Genomic DNA, 24,442 nt, shown 5'->3' on the forward strand with positions numbered 1-24,442 from the left:
TACACAGTGTTTCCTGAGAATTATGCAAATAAATAAAAGATAAAAACACATTGAAATGATAGAGGAGATACATGTATTTCATGAATGTTCTTAGAACTTCAGTCAGCACAGAAAGGGGTTAGTCATATGAGTGGTACAGGTGCTACAATCACACAATGTACCCTTCAAAATTTGTACAGCTCTTTGCAAAACTTCTTTGAAATTAGAGGTGGTGACAAAACAGGTTATTTCCCCCAGGGAAAATTTCAACTTTTCTGCAAAAAATCAAAAACTGAAATATTTCTACCAACAACCAAAGTAATTTGATTAGGAAATGCTGCTGTGGGGAATGTCTGATTTGTTGTTTGGGTGCCTCATGTTCCCATTTTTCTCGATAGGCTGGGCTCTCTGATCAGACAATATCTCCTGTGATACCCCGCGTCTTCTTCCCTCCTGGTGAAGGGAGGCAGTGCATTATGGGAGTCTCATGATTGTGATACACTATGGGAACTGAAGTCTGGCAGCCGAGTCTCACCCATGGAGAATACAGATATGGAGCAACTGAACTACAGTGCCCATGAGGCACTGTGGTGGCAGAATATCAGAATCAAAAATATTTTTTTGGCTGAAATATTTCAGCTATCAGCCAAAAATCAAAATCTTTTTGGATTTAGGCTGTCCATTTTTTTTTAAATTAAAAATTGAAATCTGCTGTGGAAAGCAGAACTTTCTGCAAAAATAAAAATAAAATAAAAAATCCAAATTTCTGTGGAAAAACAGTTTTGATGAAAAAGTTCTAGACCATCCATATGTGAAACACAAGGACAGACAAGCCATTGAGCTGCTGCTTTTCTGGACTATGGTTTGGAAGTGCACTGAGCATCCAGAATGCCCTGAAGAGGGTGTCCTATTTACAGGGGAAAATGAAATCTCCCTTGGACGCTATCAGCTTAGTTTGTGTTCAGAACCCTGCTCGCCACTACTTATAGCGAAGTTCTTGAGTAAAACATTATTATGATGTTTTTCTTTTTAATTTCAGAGGAAACAGTTTAAAAATAAGGAGTACTTACAGCACCTTAGAGACCAACAAATTTATTTGGGCAAAAGCTTTTGTGGGAGCTCCCTGGTCACTCAATTACAGATCTAAAAGTCACAATACTCACCAAAAATCCTTCAAAAACAGACTCCAAGGAGAAACTGCTCAGTTGGAATTAATTTGCAAACTGGACACCATTAAATTAGCCTTGAATAAGGACTGGGAGTGCATGGGTCATTATACAAAGTAAAACTATTTCCCCATGCTATTTTCCCCCACTCCCAATGTTACTCACACCTTCTTGTCAACTGTTGTAAATGGGCCATCCTGATAATCACTACTAAAGTTTTTTTTCTCCTGCTGCTAATAGCCCACCTTCATTGATTACTCTCATTATAGCTGGTATGACAACACCCAGTTTCATGTTCTCTGTGTATATTTATCTTCCTACTGTATTTTTCACTGCATGCATCTGATGAAGTGGGTTTTAGCCCATGAAAGCTTATGCTCAAATACATTTGTTAGTCTCTAAGGTGCCACAAGGACTCATCACTGTTTTTGCTGATACATACTAACATGGCTACCATTCTGAAAAAAGTTTAAAAACGTTTACATATTGCTAAGTAATCCTGGAAACGCAAACAGCCGGGCATGGGACCAGTGCCTGGGAAGCAGAAAGTGAAATCCACTGAGCTAAATTTCAGGGTCAGAACTGTGTAACATACAAGATCAAACAAAAAAAGTAGGAGATTCTCCCTTTAGCAGGTGGGGTTTGCAGTACCAGGGGGCCAGGTTGCAAGCTTTTCTCCATAGCCACCAGGGCTGCACACTAAGCGCCCGCCGGAGGGAAGACAGGTGGAAATCCCGCCGTGATCCCCTGACTCCAGGAGCTGGCGTTTTAAGGGGCGCACCCTGCCACCCGCTACAAACCCCGGGAGTCCTTCCCCACTCCCCGGCTCGGGGAAACCAAAAGCGGGAACCCGCGCTGCAGCCTCACGGGTGAAGCAGCCCGCAGGCAAACGTGCAGTGACCGCCCTGAGCCTGCAGGGGTCAGCCGAGAGCAGGCGCGCCTCGCCCAGGCCCCGCCCCGCCGCCATGACACCTCCCCCTGTGATGTCAAACGCACGTCTCTAGGCAACAGGATCCCAAACAGCGCGTTCACGTGCCCTCTCCGCCTGGCAGCGCGGGGGGCGCGAGCGGCCCGTGTCCGGGCAGCAACACCAGCCCCGGAGCGGCGCCGGGCTCGAGACCGGCACGAGCATGGCGCTACCGCTCCTGCCCGGGAACTCCTTCAACCGCAGCGTGAGTGACAGCGGCTGCCGCGCCCCCGAGACCCCGCCCCCAGCCGCATCCTGTGCCATCCCGCCCCCTGCATAGCCCCCTTCTGCACCCCCTCCCCTGCAGCTGGCCCCCTTGCATCTCACCCCTCCTTCCCCCTGTGTCCCACCCTGCACCCCTTGCGTAGGTCTTTCACCAGCAACCCTGCATAGCCCCCGGCAACCTCACATAGCCCCTCCCCTGCACCGCCTACCCCCTTGCACCTAGCAACTTCTGCCCCAGAGCCCCTTGTATCTAGCAGTCCCACTCAGCCTCTTTACCCATCACGCCTACCCTTCGCAGAGTCCCTACCCCTGTCCCTGCACACCTAGCAACTGCACAAGCTCCTAGCTCTGCACCAGAGCCCTGTCTGCACTGCTTCTACCTTCTGGTACCCTCACACATCTCCTTGTAGCTCCTGCACCTGGCAGCCCGCCCTGCACCCCTCTCCTGGCACCTGCCGCATGAATCCAACAACCCCCAGATAGTCTTTCTAATTGCCCCACACACTCCCAGCTCCCCCATTTGTTCCCCTCTATATGCTCCCTAGGTATCTCCCCAGCATACTGCCTAATCTACCACAGGTGTCTGATGCCTTTTTTTCCACATGTGTGGGGCAATAGGGATAATGATACTTGGCTCCCTTGGTAAAAAACTTTTGAGACCTACTGATAAAAAATGCTATGAAAGAGCCAAGTGTTGTTGTTGCTCCCCTTCAGCGTACCTCCCAAGTGCCTCCTAATGAATCCCAGGCTCCCCCAATATTCCTCCACAACATACCTTTCAGCATTATCACTTCCAGTATGCTCTCAATATACACAAGATGTGATTGCTTCACCTTATCTCTCTTTTATACTTATCATGTTCCTAGAAACCCATACGTTTGAAATTACTGTGCTTATTCCAGAGGAGAAGGGAGGGTAGGTCTAATTTTCAGAAGATTGTTCAAAAATAAATATTTATTGCCGACATCAGGCATTGGCAATGTTTGCACCTGATGAACTGTTGCTACAAACATGGTCTAGCAGCAAGTGTAGATGAGGATAAACACAACATGTCCTTGTCTATATTTGCAGGGAAATCATGTTTCAGCTGTACCTATTGTCAGCAATAGTTATTTTTCTCTTTTGTGTATGAGGCTTTGCTTCCAATACACTTGTCCTCTCTGGCCTTGTCTGCACTGGAGAATTATATAGTGTGTGATTAAAATATTAGTCTTGGCCCACATGTAAGTGCTGTACTAGCGTCCATACTACCAGTAATATTTCACTTGCACTTATCTCTGCATCCACACACAACTGTAAAATAAGCACATTGCCCTCAGGAGTCAGTGATGGGAGGACTAATTGTCATATACAAACTAGTTTTAGTGTTTCTCATGTTCATGAACACTGTAATATTGAAAGCTGGCATGGACTGAGAATAGCTTTATTTAGACTTGCTTATAGTAGGACAAACAAAAAATATATAAAGCATGCCTTTAAAACATTTGTAGCAAATCTAGGACTTTCCGGAGGTGGGTGGGAAGGGGGAACTGATCTCTAGTGCATCAAAAAAAAATCTCCAGTATAGGTCCATTGTGGGTGCTTTTTTCTGCTTTCATTGAAGTCAATGGCAAGACTCCTATTGAATTATTTGGCAGCAGGATTGAGCTCCACAGTAGTTGTCACAAGCAGAGTTAACTTAAATTCTGGAGTTTGCCACCTTCTCATTACACAATTGAGCAAAAGTAAAATAGTGTTACATTGATAACATTTCTTCTTTTTGAGGGCTTAAGTCAAAAGTGAACATATTTAGCAAGTAAGGAAGAACTGAATAACCAACCAGTAGTTTTTAGGACAGTTAGAACTTAGCTTATTTATGTAACAAAGGAAAATGGAGAGACAAATACACTGTTTAAAAAAACCCAAACAAATCAAAACCAGGACAGTTCAGGGATAAACAAAGTTAAGAATGATAATACATCATTCATAGCTGACAACTGCATTCTGTATATAGTTCCATAAGTATTCATGGCTGTTTGTAAATATGTAGAAGGACAAGGTTCTTACCATGAACTCTAAAATAAAAGAAAAGAGAGTTTAGGCAGCCACCACTTTTTCAATTCTGCCTATTAAGGATGGGGGAAATTTAAATAATAAATTTGCTGAATAGTACACATTTATCAAATATTTTTGAATATCAGTAGGTGAATACTTGGAAGTGAGTGTGACAAAATGAAGTTCAGGTTCAAAGGCTAGAGAGAGAGAGTTAAATCTTCCTTAGAATATTCTACTCGGTCATGTGGCCTCATTCATCTATTTTGTAATCATTCTTCAGATATTTTGGGTGCTGGTTGTTATTGCTAGCTTGTGCTGTTCACAGTGCCCTTTTCTCGGAGAAGACTAGGAGGTGTACTATATACAAACTAACAAAGAGGTTTGGACCATTCCTGCCACCGCTGCCTTCCCTTCTCTTATCTTCACCACGAGCACAACAGTTGCAGAGCAGCAGCAGCAGTGTTTTGGATGTTTGTGGAGGTCGCTGCTTTTATATACTGGAAAAAACAAAAGCCACATTGGTTACTACTAGGAGCACTGCCACTAGTGCCTCCTATTTTGTGGAGAAATCTAGTTCCAGCAATAGCACCTACAAAGCAAGAAGGACTAGTGGCCTTGTCATTGCTACTCCTATTAGCTCTTGGCTTATTTTTTCCCTTGCTGTTACTTCCATCATTGCACTTCCTGTTGCTGTTGTCATCACTACTACAACGACCATTCTTTTCTGTTCCCACTGCTACTGATATGTCAGTTACTATGCCTATGTGAAGGGCAAGAAGAAGTGTGGATGGAGAGGTGAAAGTACCCATTTTATTTGATTTGTACATGCCTAATCAGGAAATTTGCCTAACTGGGATGTCTCTCAGGGGTTCTGGTTGAACTTTGTGATAATTTATGGCTATTATTCTAGTTCAGTGGAGATGATATTTTTGTTAAAATTTGAGCTTTCATGATGCTTAGGTCTTTGTGTATGTCTCAGTCTTATTCTGGACTTGTCAACATTTATCTACCAGCAGCATTCAGTCTCTCCTTAGCTATGATAGGTCTAGAAAGGTTTAATTTCTGCTTGTTTCCTCTTTCCATATCAACTGTACACAATGGACTGCTAAGATGGACATCTCACAGCTGCCCCTGTTGCTGGCACTTGGTAGGTAGCAGTCTCTGTCCCTGTCCTACTGTAAATAGTGCCTCCTCCCAACTTGGCAACTTCCTGGAAAACAGTATTACAACTGAAATGGTTTATTCTGTTAGTGGCCATTCTGTTTAATTGGGGCCGATGTCTAACCATTTGGGCATCCCAGTTAATTAGACTCAAGGGTTATATATAAATCCTTATATATACACCTTATAAATACCTATAGATTTTTCTGTACCCTAATGCTTCCTTTTCACTGGATGAAACAGCAGAACTAATAGAAACAGTGCAAGTTTGATGTTCCATTTGCTGCAGAGGGTAGGATGCTTTCTGGTAGAAATGGATCAGGAGACATCAGAAGTTTGAAAAATTTACTGCTTGCAAAGGGAAAAGGGAGGTACTCTTCTCCCTGCGCCCTCCTTCTTCTGCTTTTTCTTTTAAGGCACTTATGCTCCATTGAAAAACAGAGAAAAATATATTGTGCAATTCCATTTTCCTGATCCTGCTAAGGAGGCCAGGATTAATTAAGAACCAATGGTGTCTTAGTAGTAGTTACAGCAACAGGACAAGTGAGCACAGCTTCAGGAGCAGGAAGTCTCAAAGGCCAACTAGCATTGCTATTGTTAATGTGGTGGTTGATTTTTAATCCATGTAGAATGGCAGTATTTTGAGCTTCATATAGTCAGTGCCACACAAGCTGTAGGCATACACTTCAGGAATGGTGTTTGCTGGGACAGAAACTTGTGAAGCCTGACAACTATGATCCATCTGTTGAATCATCTCTGTAATGGATGTCCCAATTTAGAGCATGAGAGGTATGCCCAAGTAGAGCAGAAAGAATGCACAAGCTGTTTCAAGTCCAGAATGGGTAAGGAAAGTGATGCGGTGGCATGCCTGGCACTATCTCCCTCTTCCTCCTCTGTCATCCTACTCTCTTGCTGTTAGTACTGTCCCATCTGCCTCTGCTCAAGGTAGCAGTACCATCACTTGTATTCTCCGTTCTCTTCTCCACTTGGGCTAAGGGCAAAAAAAAATCCCAACCTAAATCGGTGGTAGCAACATGAATGCCTATTATTGTTCCAATCATGCAGTGCTTTAAAACCAAGATCAAGCACAGCTCCTCTCACCCCACCATGCAGCAGATCACACAGCTGAGATGATGACAGTGGGCATGCAGCCCTTTTAAATTAGTGGGGTGAAAGGGAGAATGCTGGCTTTTAGCTGACCAATGGATTTTTGTTCAAAAAGTTTGAGATCCTGTTGAGATGCACCTTTTCTCAAACAGTTCTGCCTGGTACTTCTCAGAAGATCTGAAAGGGAGTTTACAGACCTTAGAAGAAGGTGGCTGTGGGGGAAGGTCTCATCTTCTGTGCCACTAATGTTTGGAACAGCTCAAATTCCATGCATACACCTCTGACTTCAACAGCTTACTGGAATTACCCTCAATGATGCTAATGTTGCTATTGTTACCATGACGATTGCTGCCTCATGCATTCTCTGCTACTTCTCCAATGTTGCCAGCCTCAATATCACAAGTTGCCCCCCCCATCATGAAATTAAAAAAAAAAAAAAAGATTACGTTGTGTAAGGGGAATTTTGGGCTGTCTTGATTTTTGAGCACCCTCCGCCCATCTCCGGTGTGTCTGTATGACAATTAGTGCTGCCCACTCTTCCACATGTGCTGGGTAAGGGGATTTTGGCCCCTGCTGCAGGAGCTCTCACCTCCACATCTTCATAGCCCCTACCCAGCAATTAATCCTGTCCCCCCCCCAGCCTCACCTCTGTTCCTTTATTTCATTCCTCTTTTCCAGGCCTGCGGGGCAGGTTCCCTCTCTCCCTTCCAGGCTGTTGGGGCTCATCCAGGGACTCTTCCCACCCCTCTGCCCCTTCCCAGGCTGGGTGCTGCAGGGGGAGGGGGAGTATCAGGGGATAGTCTGCAGGAAGTCTTGAATGGTACCTGGCTAGAAAATGGTCAACTTAAATCTGGCTTCTTTGTTATAGCTGTAAGGTCTAACATGGTGAGAGAAATTGCCAATAGATATTGTGGCAATTTCTTTTGCTTTGCTCATCCCTCAGTTTCCTGGTCATCCATTATTTCCGGAGAGAACCTGAATGTCAGAGTGATGTAATTGCCACAGTGAACACAACAGGTATTCACTTCCAGTGTTTGGTCAAAGCAACCAACAAACTATATGTATAAAGAGACCTTTGTTCCTTTCTTCCTTTCTTACTTAAAGGAACTTGCTGGCAAATACATACTGTTTGAAAAGTTTATTGTTCGCAGAATCTTTTAAGGTTAGTTTGCTTCTAATAATGATTCTGCATATAACCATTTTTATATGTTCTTTATGTAGAGCCCTCTACGATTTTGCAGCAGACAGTGGAAGATTCTTGATGGATTTAATTATTGGGCCATTTGGTTTTCATATAAAAAGTTACATTTCCGGAAGAAGTTCGTATAGGAGCAAATCTTGATCACTTAACTTAACAATTTAAGACACAACTAACCAAAATAAAAACCAGACAGAACAACAGGAAAACTTTCTCAGGACAGGCTTGAGATACATAACACCTGGTTCTGAGAGCTGTTTTCCTTTACCTAGATAAAATACTTCCCTCATTTATTGGCCACGCTTTTGACAGCTGCCTTTTTCTCCCCAGCTATTGCTTCAGTAATAGATGGGGAAAAAATAGGAAATATTAGATGTGCCAAAAGTGGTGCTATTCTGTAGAGCCCTTTGGTATAAATCAGCCATTTCTGCCTGCAAATTTCTCTTTTAAAATTCAGCTTTATTATATTTATTTCCCATTTGAACTCAAATGTAGAAAGCTTTCTCCTCCTCTGTACCCTCCATACCACCTTTCCCAGTTTGGTGAGGAGCTGCTACAGTAATAAAATAAGGAAACGGAACAAGAGAGTAGTTGACCAGCATCAGGAAAAAAAAAAAAAGACGGAGAACAAAAGTAGGAACCCCCCAGCCCCAAACCTTTTACAAATAAATTGCCATACTGGATCAGACCCGTGGTCCACGTGGTCTAGTGTCCCATCCCTGAAGGTAGCCAACATCAGATGCTTCAGAAGAAGATGCACTGTGTTATAAAGTAGTACTTTTTTAGTTGCTTTCATTCCTGGACCATGAACGTGCTCCTTATACACTTAAACAACACTTCACTTCTCACTGAACATATGGGCATACATTCCTATTGCCAGAGGCAGGGACAGAACGGAAAGGAGAGATATATTCACCCTTCTACAGGCATAGGGGAAACTGCACACAAGAAGATGAGGGAGGATGAGTGGAGTAATTTTTGTCCAACAGTTGGACGGAACAAGGAGCTGGTTCCACAGATGAGCACAATTCCCCCTTCTCCCTAAATCCCCTCACTAGTACTATGTCCTACATTTATACCATAAAAGTTTGTGTGACGTTTTTAAGCTGTTGATTTAAATACATCGTTTTATGATTATTTAATAATGGCTTATTCTCTTTTTTCCAATCTGTTTACAGCTAGGGAAAGAAAAGTTCCATAAATCTCAGCATTGGGGTTACTGCAATAAAATTGCTATGTTGGTGGCAGAAGATAAACCTGGAATAGGAGGTGAACCTTTGCATGGACAAAAGCTGAAACCTAAATATAGTGTGTTTCCTAGAGGTGTGGGAAGTGATGCTCCTTCATGGGTAGCATTTGATAAACAGGTATGTAGAAGTTGATCTCTGTTATAAAAGTGTTTTTACAAATGGTTAATTTATGCTAAAAAAGTATAAGATAAAGAAAATATTTTCTGTGCAGCAATGGTTAACATTTATTTTTCCATAGTATTAAGTATAGCTACACTGATCAATATACTAACTGCAACTGTCTAAATAGTCCACCACAAAGCTCCTAACTGGGGATTGGAGGGTATAGTGTGACTTCTGCAGGAGATAAGGTATAAGGATGGACAATGATATATTTCTTTTTAGTGAAATATATGGGGACCAAGAAATTATCTGGTTATCTTAAAAAACATCAATGGAGCTCATATATGAAGAGTTACAAGATGTAATTGGTAACTTCTATCCTTGTCCAGCGGTGAGTTGTGTGTGGCTCAGAGACCCACTGGAACAGGATTGAGGCTCTGATTCTACAAAGTAATCTGCCCATCTGGACCTTTATGCCTGTGCGAAGCCCCATTGGGACTCCAAATGGGTGTAAGGGTCTGGTTGGATTGATTCCCTTTGTAAAAGGTTTTAGGATTTAAACTATTATTTTTGCTTTTGTTTTGTAACAGAGTAGTGACATCCTTCAAATTAGCAAGTTATTGAAAAACCGTAATATTTGACAGTCTTACAAAATCAAACTATCATTATGTTTGATGTTTAAAGTTATGTTATGTTAAAGTTAGGTTCTGGTGACAAAGGTCATTTTGGCTCTTTTTAAAACAAATGACACAGAAATATTTTGTGACAAAACTATTGTGGTGGTTAAGTATTTGGAGGAATTTCTAATCTCTCAATTTCTGCTTTAAAATAAGTCATACAAGTAAGTACAGTTAAAACGCACATTCATCTTTTTGGTCAGCCAGCATCAATTATAAATTCATACAGGGCCTCATCCTGCAAACACATACAAAAGCAACTTTATTCACGTTAGCTATTCCTTTGAAGTCAATAGCACTGCTCACAAGTAAACATACTAATGTGTAGACGTGTCTGTTGGTTCCTTAGTTTGTGAAAGTACTAAGGCCTCAGTCAATCCTGCAGACGCCTATGCACATACTTAACTTAGTGCATGTGAGTTGTCCAAATGATTTTACTGGTACTACACACGTGTGCATGTATGCAGGCTTGAGACCCAAGTATATGAAATAAGTCTGTAAACTACATATTACCCTGCATGTGAGCTACAGTGCGAACACTGCACCATTTTCAGACTTGTGGTTAAATAAACTAGATAAACTATTTACATTTTGACTTTTAATTTTTTGGTTTAAAATTATTCTGCTTTTGCACATTTCTTCTGGGTTAATAGCTTTCCTCAAGATCTAATAATTCAATTAAAATTGAAAGAAGAGAATGCCTAGTACTTCATTTAACTAATTGAATAGTGAAGAAACAGGTTTTTATAGTTTTCAACATTCAGTAGGAAGTAAGAGATTAAGTGTTCACATAAATGGGTTAAGAGTTCACAAATGAGACATTTTGTGCTTGAAACATTACTCATAATTTGTCCATCTAACTATACTGTCAGGTAGGCCAAACTAAATGATGTTTCCAGGTGCTCCACAGAGTTTGTCGAATCTCTGTTCCTGTTCGTTGTTGTTTTTTGGTATAAAACGTTTATTAGTTTTTATTAACTTTTATTAAAAGAGGATAGATACTCCCTAAATTCATATATTAAACATGAATCTGCTGTTATATTGCTATCAAGAATATAAAATTCCCCAAAGTTGAGGGATTTGGAGAGACAGATGTGTATTATCCTACCTTTTCCTTTGGTATTGTCACAGCCAGGTCATGCGCAGCCAGACCTAGTAGTCAGAGCCAGAGTCCACAGTCGTGAGACAGGAGTTAGCTGGGTCAGGATACCATAAGATCTGAGGTAGGAGTCAAACTGGAGGTTAGAACCATAAGGCAGGAACTAAAGTCAGGCTTGGTCAGGATACCAGGGAGTTAGAAGCAGGAACTACAAGTCTGATACCAAGAGTCAAGCCGGCTCAGGCTGCCAGGAAATCAAGCCAGGGTAGTAGGCGCAGAAGGCACACAGTCCAGAGAAAGGTGAATCCAGTTCAGACAGCTTCCTGTTCCTGCTGCTGGCTTAGGGCTAGCGGGCCAATCGGCCCTCTGGGTTGGAGCCTTATAGTGGGGCTGGGCTTCATCACTCCCAGGTAAGCTGTTGCCGTCAGGCTGCCAAGTGGAGGTTTAGAGCATGACTTCTCCCATAAACCTTGCAAAGACCCTGGGGTCATGACAGATATTATCAGTTGTACATTTTCATTTCTTAGTTACTAGCAAAATGTTTTGCTTAAGCACATTACATTAAGTAAACTGAAACTGCATCCTATTTAATGGGTAAAATAGCATATGTGCCACTGAGTATGAATTTCATGCTGCAACTGCAGATTTGTAGTTCACTTTTATAGCTATTGTGTGTATCACTGTGATAGATTGACTACCAAAATATTCTGAGACCTTTAATATCCAATAGAAGAAATTAGTTGTTTGATTTGTCACCCTAAATTGTGTTTATTGTTAAAGCGCTTATGTGATTTTTTTTTTTTTGATTAAAACGTAACTTGTCATTTTTCAGTTTAAGGCAATCTCCTTTTCTCTTCCCCTCTACCCTCCTTTCTAAATGATTTTGCATTATTGAAATGGATGACTTAGCAATTGCATATATTTCAGTCTTACAAAGCATAAGCATATTCATATACAAGGGTATAAAGAGAAACAATGTTTGTGGAGCAAAATGCTTAATTGACCAAACTGTTCTAACAAAGTAAAAAAGCAGTTGGGCATATGTGTACAATAAGGAATCATTATTTAGGACCTGATCTTGCGTAGAGGTCCTTGCATGTGGAGTCTTCCATCTAGACGGATTCCCAGTGGGGTCAGTGAAATTCCATTTAGGCACAAGGGGCCAACTGCATGGATTCCTGTGCGGATCAGGGCATTAATGTGTAGAGGTATGTCAGCACATAATGTATCCCATTATTATGGGGCCATGACTGTGCCCCAGAGGTAGGTTTGCAAATAGTCTTCTCATTATAAACTCTATACTTAGCCTAATCACATCTGTTTAATCAAGAAGCTGAAAATTTGACATCCTGACTTTATGGCAAGAGGAGTTTATTTTGCCAAGTTTGAAGGGTCTAGATAAAACTGGTTTTCAGTAAGAAGCAAGTAAAAATTCCCCCTACTTTTATAATATAACAAAAATAACTAATAATTTTTGAAGTGCATGTAATGGAAATATTGACTTAGTTTTGCTCCTCCCTGGAACAATGACGCTCCTGGGGGTTGGTGGTGGAATGTCTCCTTTGAGCATTGCAAGCTCTGAAAAGAAGGGCGCTCTGTGGAAATATGCTGTCCAGACCGGGGGATGGAGGAGGAGGGAGTGGATGAAATCTCTCTTCTGTTCTCCATGCTGATGTGTCTGAAGCACCACACCTGCAAAAGTCTCCTCATTTAAGAAGCAACTTTGTCTCAACAGGACTCCTCCCCAAAAGGCAGATGATTCTTTATGTACAGCACTCCTGGAGGATTCGGCAAGTAAAGGCAGAATCTGTCTTTGCCCTATGCTGTTACCAACCTTTCCTGCATTAGCCCTAGTTAATGAAACATTGTACGACTTACAGGAAAAAATAGAAAATGATGGAACCATGACTTCAAAGAGTCCCATGACAGAAGTACTTTTCTTCTAAATGTACGAGACAAGGGTTTTTCTGGCACACAGAACACAGTACTGTGTAAAGAACTGAATGGGATGGGAGGACATACTAGCCACTGGCAACCTCATGGTTCAGGTGCCCTGCACAATCAACTTGGTTCCAGCTTTATTTAAGTGGAATTACAAGCATTGGTTTTCTGGAGAAGCTTGAGTGGAAGTGGGAATAACCGAGGCAGAGAAGCTTGAAGGCTTGGAAAGGGATAGGTTCTAGAGGGCTGTAGGGAATGTCAGGAATGAAGTTGGGGATGACACTTCCCCCAGGGAGAGGAAAGAATAGTATTTACCCAAACCATTCTCTGGTTCTTACCTTGCCCTCTTCCCTCCTTGGAGGAATTCTCATTCGTCATTTAACATGCCTTCTTTGAGATGCTAGCTATACATGTGTCAGGCTGCCCAGTCACCTCCAATGGTTATTCTTGCTACCAGAGATAAGATTTAAGCTTCTACAGAATTAAAAATACCATATATACTCGTTCATAAGTCAAATATTTTTAGTTAAAAAGTGACTCATCAAGGAGCAGGAGTCGGCTTATAAATGGGTCTACACCAAAATTTGATGATTTTAAACTCTATGGAATCATTGAATTGAATATCTAATACATTGTCATTTTGTTTACCTGGAGTGTCTGCAGGCATGGAGCCCCTCAGCTCCCATTGTCTGGGAACAGCGAACCACAGCCACAGGGAGCTGAGGGGCTCCATGCCTGCAGGCACTCCTGGTAAACAAAACATCCTGACTCACCAGCGGCTACCCTGACAGGCCTGGAGCCAAAGTTTGCCAACTCATTTATTGATGTCAATACTGCAGCCTTTTAAAGTTGCAAAGGCTTTGTTTAGTGGACTAGATTGGCTTGAAAGGAATACTGAAAGAGCAGTGCTGCAGATCTGCATGACATTTGACCCATGCATTTCACAAAATGCTATGTCTTACAAGCCAGACAGAAAAATACAATGAACGATAGTACTATAGTGTCAGTCTGCTACTGTGTAATTTGATCTCTTCATGCATTTCTACCAATGGACCTCATAAGTCTCAAGCCAATATGAAAATATAATGTGCAGAATAGATGGAATCTCTAATAAAATTGAAATAGCCAGTTATCCACACAGACGTGCCAATCTACAGGGCTGCTTTGAAATAAACAAAGAACAATAATAATGTGACAGTGATAAAGCAGGTGACGTTCCTGTGTGAAGTCCTGCAAAATCTATAACTACAATAATAATAATCTATTTTCATACTAGTATTTAAAATGAACAACAGTGAAATCAAAAGAAAACGGTCTGCTTATCACGCAGCGTTCAAACTTAAAGTTGTTGAATATGCAGAAGCAAACAATAATTGCGCCGCTGCTCGTGAATTCTGTATCAATGAAAAGCAAGTAAGAGAATGGCGAAAAAATAAAACAACACTAAAAGACATGCCAAGAAGCAAGAAAAAGTGTCCAACGAGGTGCGCTTCATTTCCTGAGCTGGAGAAGGATCTCAGTAATTGGGTTGTTGAATGTTGACAAAACGGGTACATTGTCACTAGAACTGGAATTCATCTGCATGATCTGCAAATGTTGAAAGACGACAAATACAAGTCAGTAAAGCCGTCAATGTTTGTCGCTTCAGCCGATTGGTGTGCTCGCTTGATGAGCCGTCATGGTTTCTGTCTTCGTCAGCGAACAAAGATAGCGCAAAAGCTGCCGAGAGATCTGGAATTAAAAATTGAATCTTTCCAAAGGTTTATTATAAAATATCGAAAGGAATATGCATTTGAACGGTCACAGATAAGAAATATGGATGAAACACTGATGACATTCGATTTCCTGAGCAACAGAATGGTAACTGATGATGGTGAAAAAACAGTTTTAACTAAAACCACTGGCCATGAAAAAATCCATTTTATGGTGGTTTTATCATGTTTGGCAAATGGATCAAAGCTCCCTTCTGTTGTTGTTTTTTTTAAAAGAAAAACCTTGCCTAAAAACATGAAATTTCCTGCTGGTGTCATCGTACGTGCACACGAAAAGGGATGAATGGATGGATGAAAGTGGGATTATTGAATTGCTGGAAAAAATGTGGTATGAGAGACCAGGAGCACTTTTCAAGAAACCTGCTATGCTCGTTTGGAACATGTTCAGGGCACACAAGACGGATGAGGTGAAAAATGTGGCCAAAAATATGAAAACTTCTTTGACTGTAATACGTGGAGACTTAACTTCAGTTCTACAACCGCTTGATGTCTGCCTGAACAAACCTTTTCAAGACAGGCTACGCAAAATGTGGTCTGAACGGATGTGGTCAGGCATGGCGAAGTTGACAAAAGGCGGGAATCTTATGAAGCCCGAAATCAATCTGGTCACCCAGTGGATCAAGGATGCGTGAGTGTCCATTCCTTCAGAAATGATAGAAAAATCATTTAGGAAATGCTGTATCAGCAATGCACTCGACGGGTCAGAAGATGATGCCATATTTGATGATGACAGAACAGAGGCTGATGATGAGAAGGAATCTGAGTCTGAAGACGACACTTCCGACATCTACGATGACAATGCAGGTGCAGCTGTGACTGAAGCTGAGTTTAATGAACTGTTTGGTGAATCAGAGACTGATTCAGACTTTGAAGGATTTAAAGACTTTTTAGTGTCTCATATTGTTCTAAGTTACATATTTTAAATATCCATTTACTGATTTTAAATATTGACTGTAATTTTGAAGGTGAATACATATTTGTTCAGTTATTATAACAGTTCTTTTGTTAGATTACATTAAAATAATTCTAGCAAAACTTTTGAGTGTTTCTTGTGATGCCAGCTTTTAAAATATAGCAGGGGTTGGCAACTTTGGCTTCTGGCCCATCAGGGTAAGCTGCTGGCAGGTCGGGATGTTTTGTTTACCTGGAGCGTCTGCAGGCACAGAGCCCTTCAGCGCCCAGTGGCCGCGGTTTGCCGTTCCCAGCCAATGGGAGACGCGGAAAGTGACACCACTTCCCGCAGCTCCCATTGGCTGGGAATGGCAAACCATAGCCACTCGGAGCTGAGGGGCTCCGTGCCTGTGAACGCTCCAGGTAAACAAAACGTCCAGGCCTGCCAGCAGCTTACCCTGATGGGCCAGGAGCCAAAGTTTGCCAACCCCTGAAATATAGGGTTGGCTTATGAAAGGATCATACAGATTTTGCTATTTTTACCTATCCATCTTGGGGGGTCGGCTTATAAATGAACGGGCTAATGAATGAGTATATACAGTAAGTAATAATCAGATGGTGTTTATATAGCATTTGAATGAAAGCGCTTTACAAATGGGTGGGCATTAGTGTCCCCATATGGGAAAACTGTGGCACAGCGTTGAAAAAAGTTGTCTATGGACACACAGCCAGTCAACAGCAGAGCCAGGAATGGAACAGGTCTCCTTGTCCATTGAATCACAATACATCCAGTTTTAAGACTAAAGTAATTTCATCTGAAGTGGTTGATTGTTGAAGGGGGTTAGGCAAAGTTAAGATTGTTTATGTTGACTTCACTGACCACTAAAAATTTAAGCCAGTATTTTCATATCTGGGTGCCTAAGGTTAGGCACTTAAATCTATTTTTAGAAAACTGTATAAATGCCCAGCTTAGGAACCAAGTATGAGAATTTTGGTCTTATTCAAGTGCTGAAAGCTGCCCAGGTCTTTGTTCCTTCTGGGTAAATTTTAACCCCTTTTCTGTAAAGAGAGATTCTCCAGTCGTGCAATTACATCCTTCTTCAGCAGAGCAGGAAGGACAGTCCAATTAAGAAACAGGACTGGGAGCCAGGAGATCTGCCACAGATCTTAGACAGTGCACTTGGCCCTTCTCTGCCTCAGTTTCCCCAGCTGTAAAAATGGATATTGATACCTGCCCAGGGTTGTGCTGAAGTTTACTTAATTACTGTTTGTAAAAGTACTTTGAGAGTCTCTGATGGAAATGCTAAAGAAAGGCAAAGTATTTTATATAGAGAATTTTGACATCTTTTAAAAATTTCCAAGCCTACTTCTGTCAGACACCCATCAGTACCTGTATGGCATGAAGAATGGCTAGCTAGAGTCTTTCTTCCATGGTCAATTTTATCTATGGAATCCAGATTAAAAATACATTCTTTCATTGCGTAAATCTTGAAAATATAATGATTATGAAAGAGGTACTAATTAGCACTGGTTTGAGTCAGACATGGTAGTGAAAAGTATGCAAGTTTCCGTAGTGTTTTCTTGCATGTGTGTGCTATGCCTACTTTCCTGTTGATTTATATACAAATATGTTTTACAGTTTTCCCCAAGCTTGACCTCATGAATAAAGACAATAAATGGTGCCAAATTGTTTAGTAGTTTTGCTATGTGCACAAATGAGTATTAATATGCAAGAGCAAAACTTACTAGTACATGTAACCATATGGAAGATGTCAGGGTCTCTAGAGGTGAAAGCTGCTGTAGTAAACTACTGAGCGGTGCACCCACAAACATTTTTTCTAGGATTACTAATACTGTAAGTTATAGTAAGGGAGGATCTAGATTTGTGTTTGGGGAGGCCAGCTCCAGCCTTCCCTGAGATTCACACACTCACTGAAACACAACACCAGGTAAGCTTTGAAGTAATTGTTTTGTATAGCCCTAAATGGCACTCAGTTATAGGAAGCTGGTATCGGCCTTCTCTGTGACAGTAGCCTGCTGATAGCTTAATAGTAGATTTCTTTTTTTTTTAATTTAATTTAATTTAATTTTTTTTAACTGGAGTCTTCCTTCTCTGCTCAGATGCAGTGATAAAAATGCCATCCAAAAGAATATAAAAATATAAGAATAGGAATTCGCATGAAATTGCATATTTCTGAAAAGTGAATCTACCTGCTGAAATCCACACATTTGTTATCTCTATAATTAATTGTGCATCTGTACCACTTCCCTTTATTGACATCTTTTTTATTGCAAACACTCTGGATGATGACTTTGCTTCTTTATATTTCTTTTTTTATGCTTTTTTGTAGGTATTGGCTTTTGATGCCTATTTTGATGAAGAAGTGCCTGAAAAAAATCAAGAGCTATATAGAATAAGACATTGTAAAATTTACTTCTATCTTGAAGATGACACAATTCAAGTGGTTGAACCCCAAGTCAAAAATAGTGGAATACCACAAGGTACCTATTTATAATAGACCTTCCTTTGTTTCTTCACCTCTGATCTTTTCCTCATTGAAGTCTTTCTCTATCTAAAAGGATACCTAAAGCATCTGCTTACATAGGCCTATTCTACACTACAAAGTTTTGCCAGCATAGTTATGAATTATTTAGGCTTAGTACCAATGTGGACACAAGAACAAATGGATATAAACTGGACACTAGGAAGTTTAGACTTGAAATTAGATGAAGGTTTCTAACCATTAGAGGAGTGAAGTTCTGGAACAGCCTTCCAAGGGGAGTAGTGGGGGCAAAAGACATATCTGGCTTTAAGACTAAGCTTGATAAGTTTATGGAGGGGATGATATGACGGGATAGCCTAATTTTGGCAATTGATTTGGCAATTGATCTTTGATTATCAACACGTAAGTATGCCCAGTGGTCTGTGATGGGATGTTAGATGGGATCTGAGTTACTACAGATAATTCTTTCCTGGGTGCTGGCTGGTGAGTCTTGCCCACATGCTCAGGGTTTAACTGATCACCATATTTGGGGTCAGGAAGGAATTTTCTTCCAGGGCAGATTGGCAGAGGCCCTGGAGTGTTTTTGTCTTCCTCTGCAGCATGGGGCACGAGTCACTTGTTGGAGGATCCTCTGCAGCTTGAGGTCTTCAAACCACAATTTGGGGACTTCAGTAACTCAGACATAGGTTAGGGGTTTGTTATTGAAGTGGATGGGTGAGATTCTGTGGCCTGCATTGTGCAGGAGGTCAGACTAGATGATCATAATGATCCCTTCTGACCTTAAAGTCTGAGTGTGAAAAAAAATCACATCCCCCTAGCTGATATAGCTGTGCTGACAAAACCCTCCTGCTGTCCTGACAGCGGAATGCTTCTGTCAGGATAGTTAATGTTTGTGAAGATGGTGCTGAGAGAAGAACTTGTGGTGACTTACGCCACATCTATACTAGGGGGCTCTGCTGGCCTAGCTATGCTGGCCAAGTCTTTGTAATGTAGACAAGTCCGTAGTGTAGCTAATTTTGAGTACAAATCTATGACAAAGAGTATAGATAGAATTCTTTTTCTTGCCATGACCATTAATGAGTACTTCCTCACAGGCTTCAGTTTAGAGGATCCAGGCCTAGTAGACGAACCCTCCTGTTTTTGAAAGAACATTCTGTGACCACGCTGTTGGGCAAAGTCCCTATTTTAACACAGCTATGATTGAAATTACATGATTATGGGTCTGTCAGCGCAGTCGTGTAAACTCTTAGTTTTCCAAAGGCAGGTTGTATATTATAGACTTCCACTCTTGTCTTGCTGCTGCTACCTTAGAACTGGTTATTAATTTCTCTATAGAATTCTAACGTTGTTTATTGCCCACTCGGGTAGCATGTGCCTGCCTTTGGTGAGGAGGTACAGCAGCTTTTAGTGCCTCCAGCTGTCAGTTCCTTTATTACTAGAGCTGGTCTTAGCATTTTTTGATAGGGCCTGCTAAATAATTTGTCACTGACACTCTCAAATTAACTGATTCCTGTGCACTGTGTTGACACCAGTATATGACCTGTGTTCTACACTCTACTTTTTATAAATATCCGCACTTGTGTTTTGGGAGAGGGCTAGTGAGTTGATTTTTCTGGAATACCCTCTAAATCTAATGGACTGGTTTTACATAAAAACTATGTGATCTGCAGACCATCGCTCTGCAGCAGAAGTGTAGTGCAGCTGCAGTTCCTTGGCGTTTATGGGGCTAGCTATATACTTTCCAGTATTTGAAATGTTTGCAGAAGATAATAGTATAAAGAAGCAAGAAGGCTGGGGATCATTATGTCTCCCCAACCACTGGAGCATTGTGTGTACATTCTGATGAATTTTAGTACATACATCGATATGCACACATTAACTACTCAGTCACCACAGTCCCCTTTGAGGTAGATAAGTATTATTAATTTCCACATCTATCAAACAGAGGTAAAGCAGAAATGTTACCTAACTGATCAGTAGAGCCCTGCAGATATCCGCTTTATATCCATGGATATCTACATCTACCCATGCAGAGGTGGTTGTAGTGTTTACAATCTCAGATGCAGATCCCATTTTTTGTATCCCATTTTTGTATCCCATTTTTTGCAGGGCTTTAACAGTGAGCTAGGGTGCTGATGCAGGTGCGGATACTTATAAAAAGTGGAGAGCAGATCACAGGTCAGATACAAGTTATCACAGATGCGGATTCAAATGTTTATATTTGCACAGGTCTCTACTGATCAGTGTTAGAGGTGAATTAAGATCCAGGAGTCCCTTTTCCTTAAGACAGTGCTTTGTGTACTGAATGACACTGCCTCTCTTGGTGTCAAATGGCCCCTCCTTGTGGTCAGAGGTCTCACTGGCTGTTCAGCAGAGGAGCTGGCTCTGGTTCCAGTAGGCACTCCTAGTCCTACCTGGGCAAATGCTCTATCAGGCTCTGGAAGAAGGCTTGTCAAATCTCTGATTCTCTTAACCTGGGAAAATATGAAGAATTTAAATCCTCTGTCTGTGATTGGAGATGGCAGCAGGTAAAGCTGTTCCTTGGTTTATGTGATACAGAAATGAGAGAAGCTACTTCTGGGTTAGATGTTCACAGCCTTTCTTGGCTACTAGAATGATCTTCAAGAGCTGGTGCACCTGAAGCTTGAGAGCCTGCAATACAACATAGGGTGCCACTTTGGGGCTTGTTGCAGGCTTGTTTCACTAAAGCAAGATAGAGCAAGACCACTCTCCATTCCATTGGATTTGGGTGGTGGACAAATATTTATCCCTATTGCCCGTGTAGTGGTAGTAGTTGGAGAGGCCAGGCTGCTGGGCTTAGGATCCTACACAGTTCGGCGGGGCCCTGGCAGGGATGACTTAAAAAAAAAGTGTTAAAAAAAAAGCCTTTCATTTTTTCCATGTATTATTTACTTTCTATAACTATATAAATAATAAAATTATATATTATGTACGTTGCATCATATATGCTGTTGATTGGTTATTAATGACTGCCGTTTCACATGTGTGGGTCCCAGCTGCTCCCTGCCCCCCTCATAGAAGCAGGTGTGCAGGGTTACTGCCCTGGGAACTGCAGGGCAGCAGTGGACATGGGGCTGGTTGGAGGTAGGGCAGGGGCTGACTGGAGGTATGGTCTGGCTGCAGGCAGGGCAAGGGGTGCGGGGCTGGCTGGAGACGGGGGTGTGGGGCGGGCTGGCTTCAGGCAGGGCTGCAGGGGGGTGCAGCAGGGGTTGGCAGGGCTGTAGATAGAAGAGTGCGGGAGTGGCTGGCTGCGGGCAGGGGGGTGCAGCAGGGGTTGGCTGGAGACAGGGCAGGAGGTGCAGGGCTGGTGCGGGCAGGGGTGTGTGTGGGGCTGGCTGGCTTTGGGCAGGGCTGCAGGGGTGTGTGGCAGGGATTGGCTGAAGACAGGACAGAGAGTTTGGAAGGGGTGGCTGCAGGCGGGGGGGCTGGTGCGGGCAGGGCAGGGGGTGCAGCAGAGGCAGCTGGAGCCCCGGCCCTTTAAATAGCCCCCAAGCCCCCCGCTATTCCAGGGCTCTGGGGCTATTTAAAGGGCCAGGGGCTCCCCTGCTTCTACCCCGCCCCGGACCTTTTAAATAGCTGCGGGAGCCCTGGAGAATGCATGGGGGTGGCAGGGCTCCGGCAGTTATTTAAAAGACCAGGGTGGCAGAGGCAGCTGGAGCCCTGGCCCTTTAAATAGCCCCTGGAACCCCCCCGCTACCTCAAGGCTCTGGGGGCTATTTAAAGGGCCCGGAGCTCCAGCCGGGAGAGCGGGGCTGTAGGGTAGGGCTTGCCGCGCTCCAGCCAGAGCTCCAGCCGGGGCCACGGGGCTTGTCACACTCCAGCCGGAGCTCCAGCCGGGAGAGTGGGGCCGCGGGGCAGCCGTGCTCCCGCCGGTGCTTTGGTCAGGAGAGCGGGGCCACGGAAGACCCCGGAGGAGACCACAGCCAGGGTAAGTAAAAAAAAATTAAAAAGGCGCCTAAGGCACAGAGCCCTCTTAGGTGCGGGGCCCGATTCCCGGGAATCAGGTGAATCGGCCTAAAGCTGGCCCTGTATGTCTTACATACTTGATTGAAGCTAGTGCTAACTGCTATTGGAGTACTTTTATTTTTTTTCTTTTGGTTCTAGATACTGAAACTTACCTTGAACATTATTGTAGAGAACCAAAAATACCTTCAGTGCACTATACAGGTGTATCTGGAAGAACTTTATGTCTTATACAACTTGGTCCTGAGTCTTTACTACAGAATTAGCAACTATTCTTGAGCGACAAGGTGGGTGAGGTAATAGCTTTTATTGGGCCAACTTCCTTTGGTGAGAGAGACGTGCTTTCGAAAGTTTGTCTCTCTCACCAACAGAAGTTGACCCAGTAAGAGAGAGTACCTCACCCACCTTGTCTTTCTAATATTCTGGGACTGACACGGCCCCAACACTGCATACAACAACTCCTGAAGTGTTAAAATTCATTCAAAAGGACTACTATGAGATTTTTTTAAAAATCTCAAACTCTCTGTTGCCACTTGGGTTGTTAAAGAGGCTTTATAATTTCAGAGTGTCTATAGCAGAAGTTTTCAGACTATGGGGCGTGGCTCCATAGGGAGCCATGGAGAAATAGTCGGGGGCTCGGGCCAGCCCTATGTGGGTGGGGGTGTGTTGGGCAGGGAGTGCCACCTCTACCCATGACTCACCTCAGCAGGCCATCTGGCCTATGGGTCAGTGTCAACATATGCATGCCCAGTGCTGGTTCTACCCCAGAGACCATCGTATGCACCTTCCCCAGCCCTGAAAACCCAAGAGGGGAGGGGTAGGTATGGGGGGGTGCAATCAAAAATTGTAACTCAAAGAGGGGGCTCAGCTCAAAAAGTTTGAAAACTGCTGGTCTATAGAGAGATGATATGGATAGAAAGCCTCTTCAGCCAGTCAGATTAAAGATTTCAGCCAAGTCATTTGAATAAAATGGTCCATAAAGACAAAATGAAGATTTTAAGTGTTCTGAATTTCGTGGCGGCTGGTGATCTTTCAGTTTCCTGATGTAGGTAAACTGTAAATATAATGTGTTCATAAGGAATTTATATTTTGTGTTAAATACCCAGGAAAGGTAAGAAGTATGCATTAACTTGGCTTTTCTAAAAGCCAGGAAACTAGATTTTACAGAAGATTTTTAACTCTCTTACACAGTTCGGCCAAACACAGTAAATTTCTATTACTGGTATATGTGAAAACCTCTATTACGGGTGTATTTTTTAGCCTGAGCACATTAAAAATACTTAAGCAAAGACAACATTTTAAAAGCACTGTTTTGTTTTGTTTTTAAAAATCCAAAATCATTAGTTGCCAAGTACATTCAGTTGTAGATACAACAGTGGTCTAATGTTGTTAATATTATTTATATTCTAGTAACCCTCAGGAGCCCCGTTCAGGAGTAGGGCCACACTGCATTAAGTACAGTATAGATATGAGAAAATGCAGTCCTCACTTAGAAGAGCTTAGTCTTGAAAAGGAGGAGGGTGGGAGAACAGACAAAGGGTGTGGGAAAGAATTACAGCAAATAAGTGAAGAGATCAGGGTAACAATGGCTCATATGTTAGTTTCACGTAGTTATTTTTATATATTTATTTTTGTTGATACTTACATGTTCTCTTTCTAGTGATTGTGCACTTATACGTTATATTGCGGATGTATGTGCACCCAATGCACTTGAGTCAGAGACTTTAGCAAGTAGTATCACTAGGCGCTGCATGTGCCCTCTCTCATCTTGTGCACCTAGCCAAGGACATAAAAAGGGCTGATCCACTGCCTCCCTCTCAGTTCCTTTTTGCAACCCGTGACGAGAGTTGGAGCTCCCCATACCTTTAGCTTAGGTTTGCCAGCTTTCTAAATAATTGTGTCGTATATAGATAGGTATAGTTCTAGTGTAGCTATAAGTTAATGTAGTTACTTAGATCTAGTTTAGCAAAAACTGGTCATTTGGAATGAAAAAAAATCATCAGGATTCAGGCAAAGTACTACATGCAGAGCCGTTTTCCTTGTGACAGGCAGGCATAAAAGCTTTTTGATTTGGCTTGGTGAGGGACACACGCAGTATTTGTACCTCCTTCCCTACCAGGACTAAGAGACTGAGGGTTTTCCTCCTCAAAGCCCTGATGAAGCAGGGTGATGCTCCCCTTTTCCTAACTGGACCCCAACAACAAAATAATGAAATCAAGTAAACAAGAAGTGCTCCTACTGCTACCTGGGATCCCAAGCAGAAGTCAATGGGAAAACATCACTCTTCACCCTCCCATCCCCCAGCCTCCTCAGAGCACTCCCAGCATTCTGACTCTTCATCTCATAAGAAGGCTTCCAGTAAGCACTCCAGTACTGGTTTGAGGC

General features: G+C 42.4%; 1 protein-coding gene across 1 annotated transcript in view; it reads left to right on the top strand.

Annotated features, from left to right (window-relative positions):
• Window positions 1-2,172: 2,172 nt before the first annotated feature.
• The window catches only part of EFHC2 (EF-hand domain containing 2), an 87,630-nt gene continuing 65,360 nt past the window's right edge, over window positions 2,173-24,442 (top strand). The window contains exons 1-3 of the mRNA XM_050936535.1: window positions 2,173-2,317; window positions 9,016-9,204; window positions 17,921-18,071. Coding sequence (XP_050792492.1) covers window positions 2,276-2,317; window positions 9,016-9,204; window positions 17,921-18,071 — 382 coding nt within the window. The 5' untranslated portion in view covers window positions 2,173-2,275. The remainder of the gene's footprint in view (window positions 2,318-9,015; window positions 9,205-17,920; window positions 18,072-24,442) is intronic.

The sequence above is a fragment of the Gopherus flavomarginatus genome, chromosome 1 (assembly GCF_025201925.1).
Source record: "Gopherus flavomarginatus isolate rGopFla2 chromosome 1, rGopFla2.mat.asm, whole genome shotgun sequence".
Taxonomy (NCBI): domain Eukaryota; kingdom Metazoa; phylum Chordata; order Testudines; family Testudinidae; genus Gopherus; species Gopherus flavomarginatus.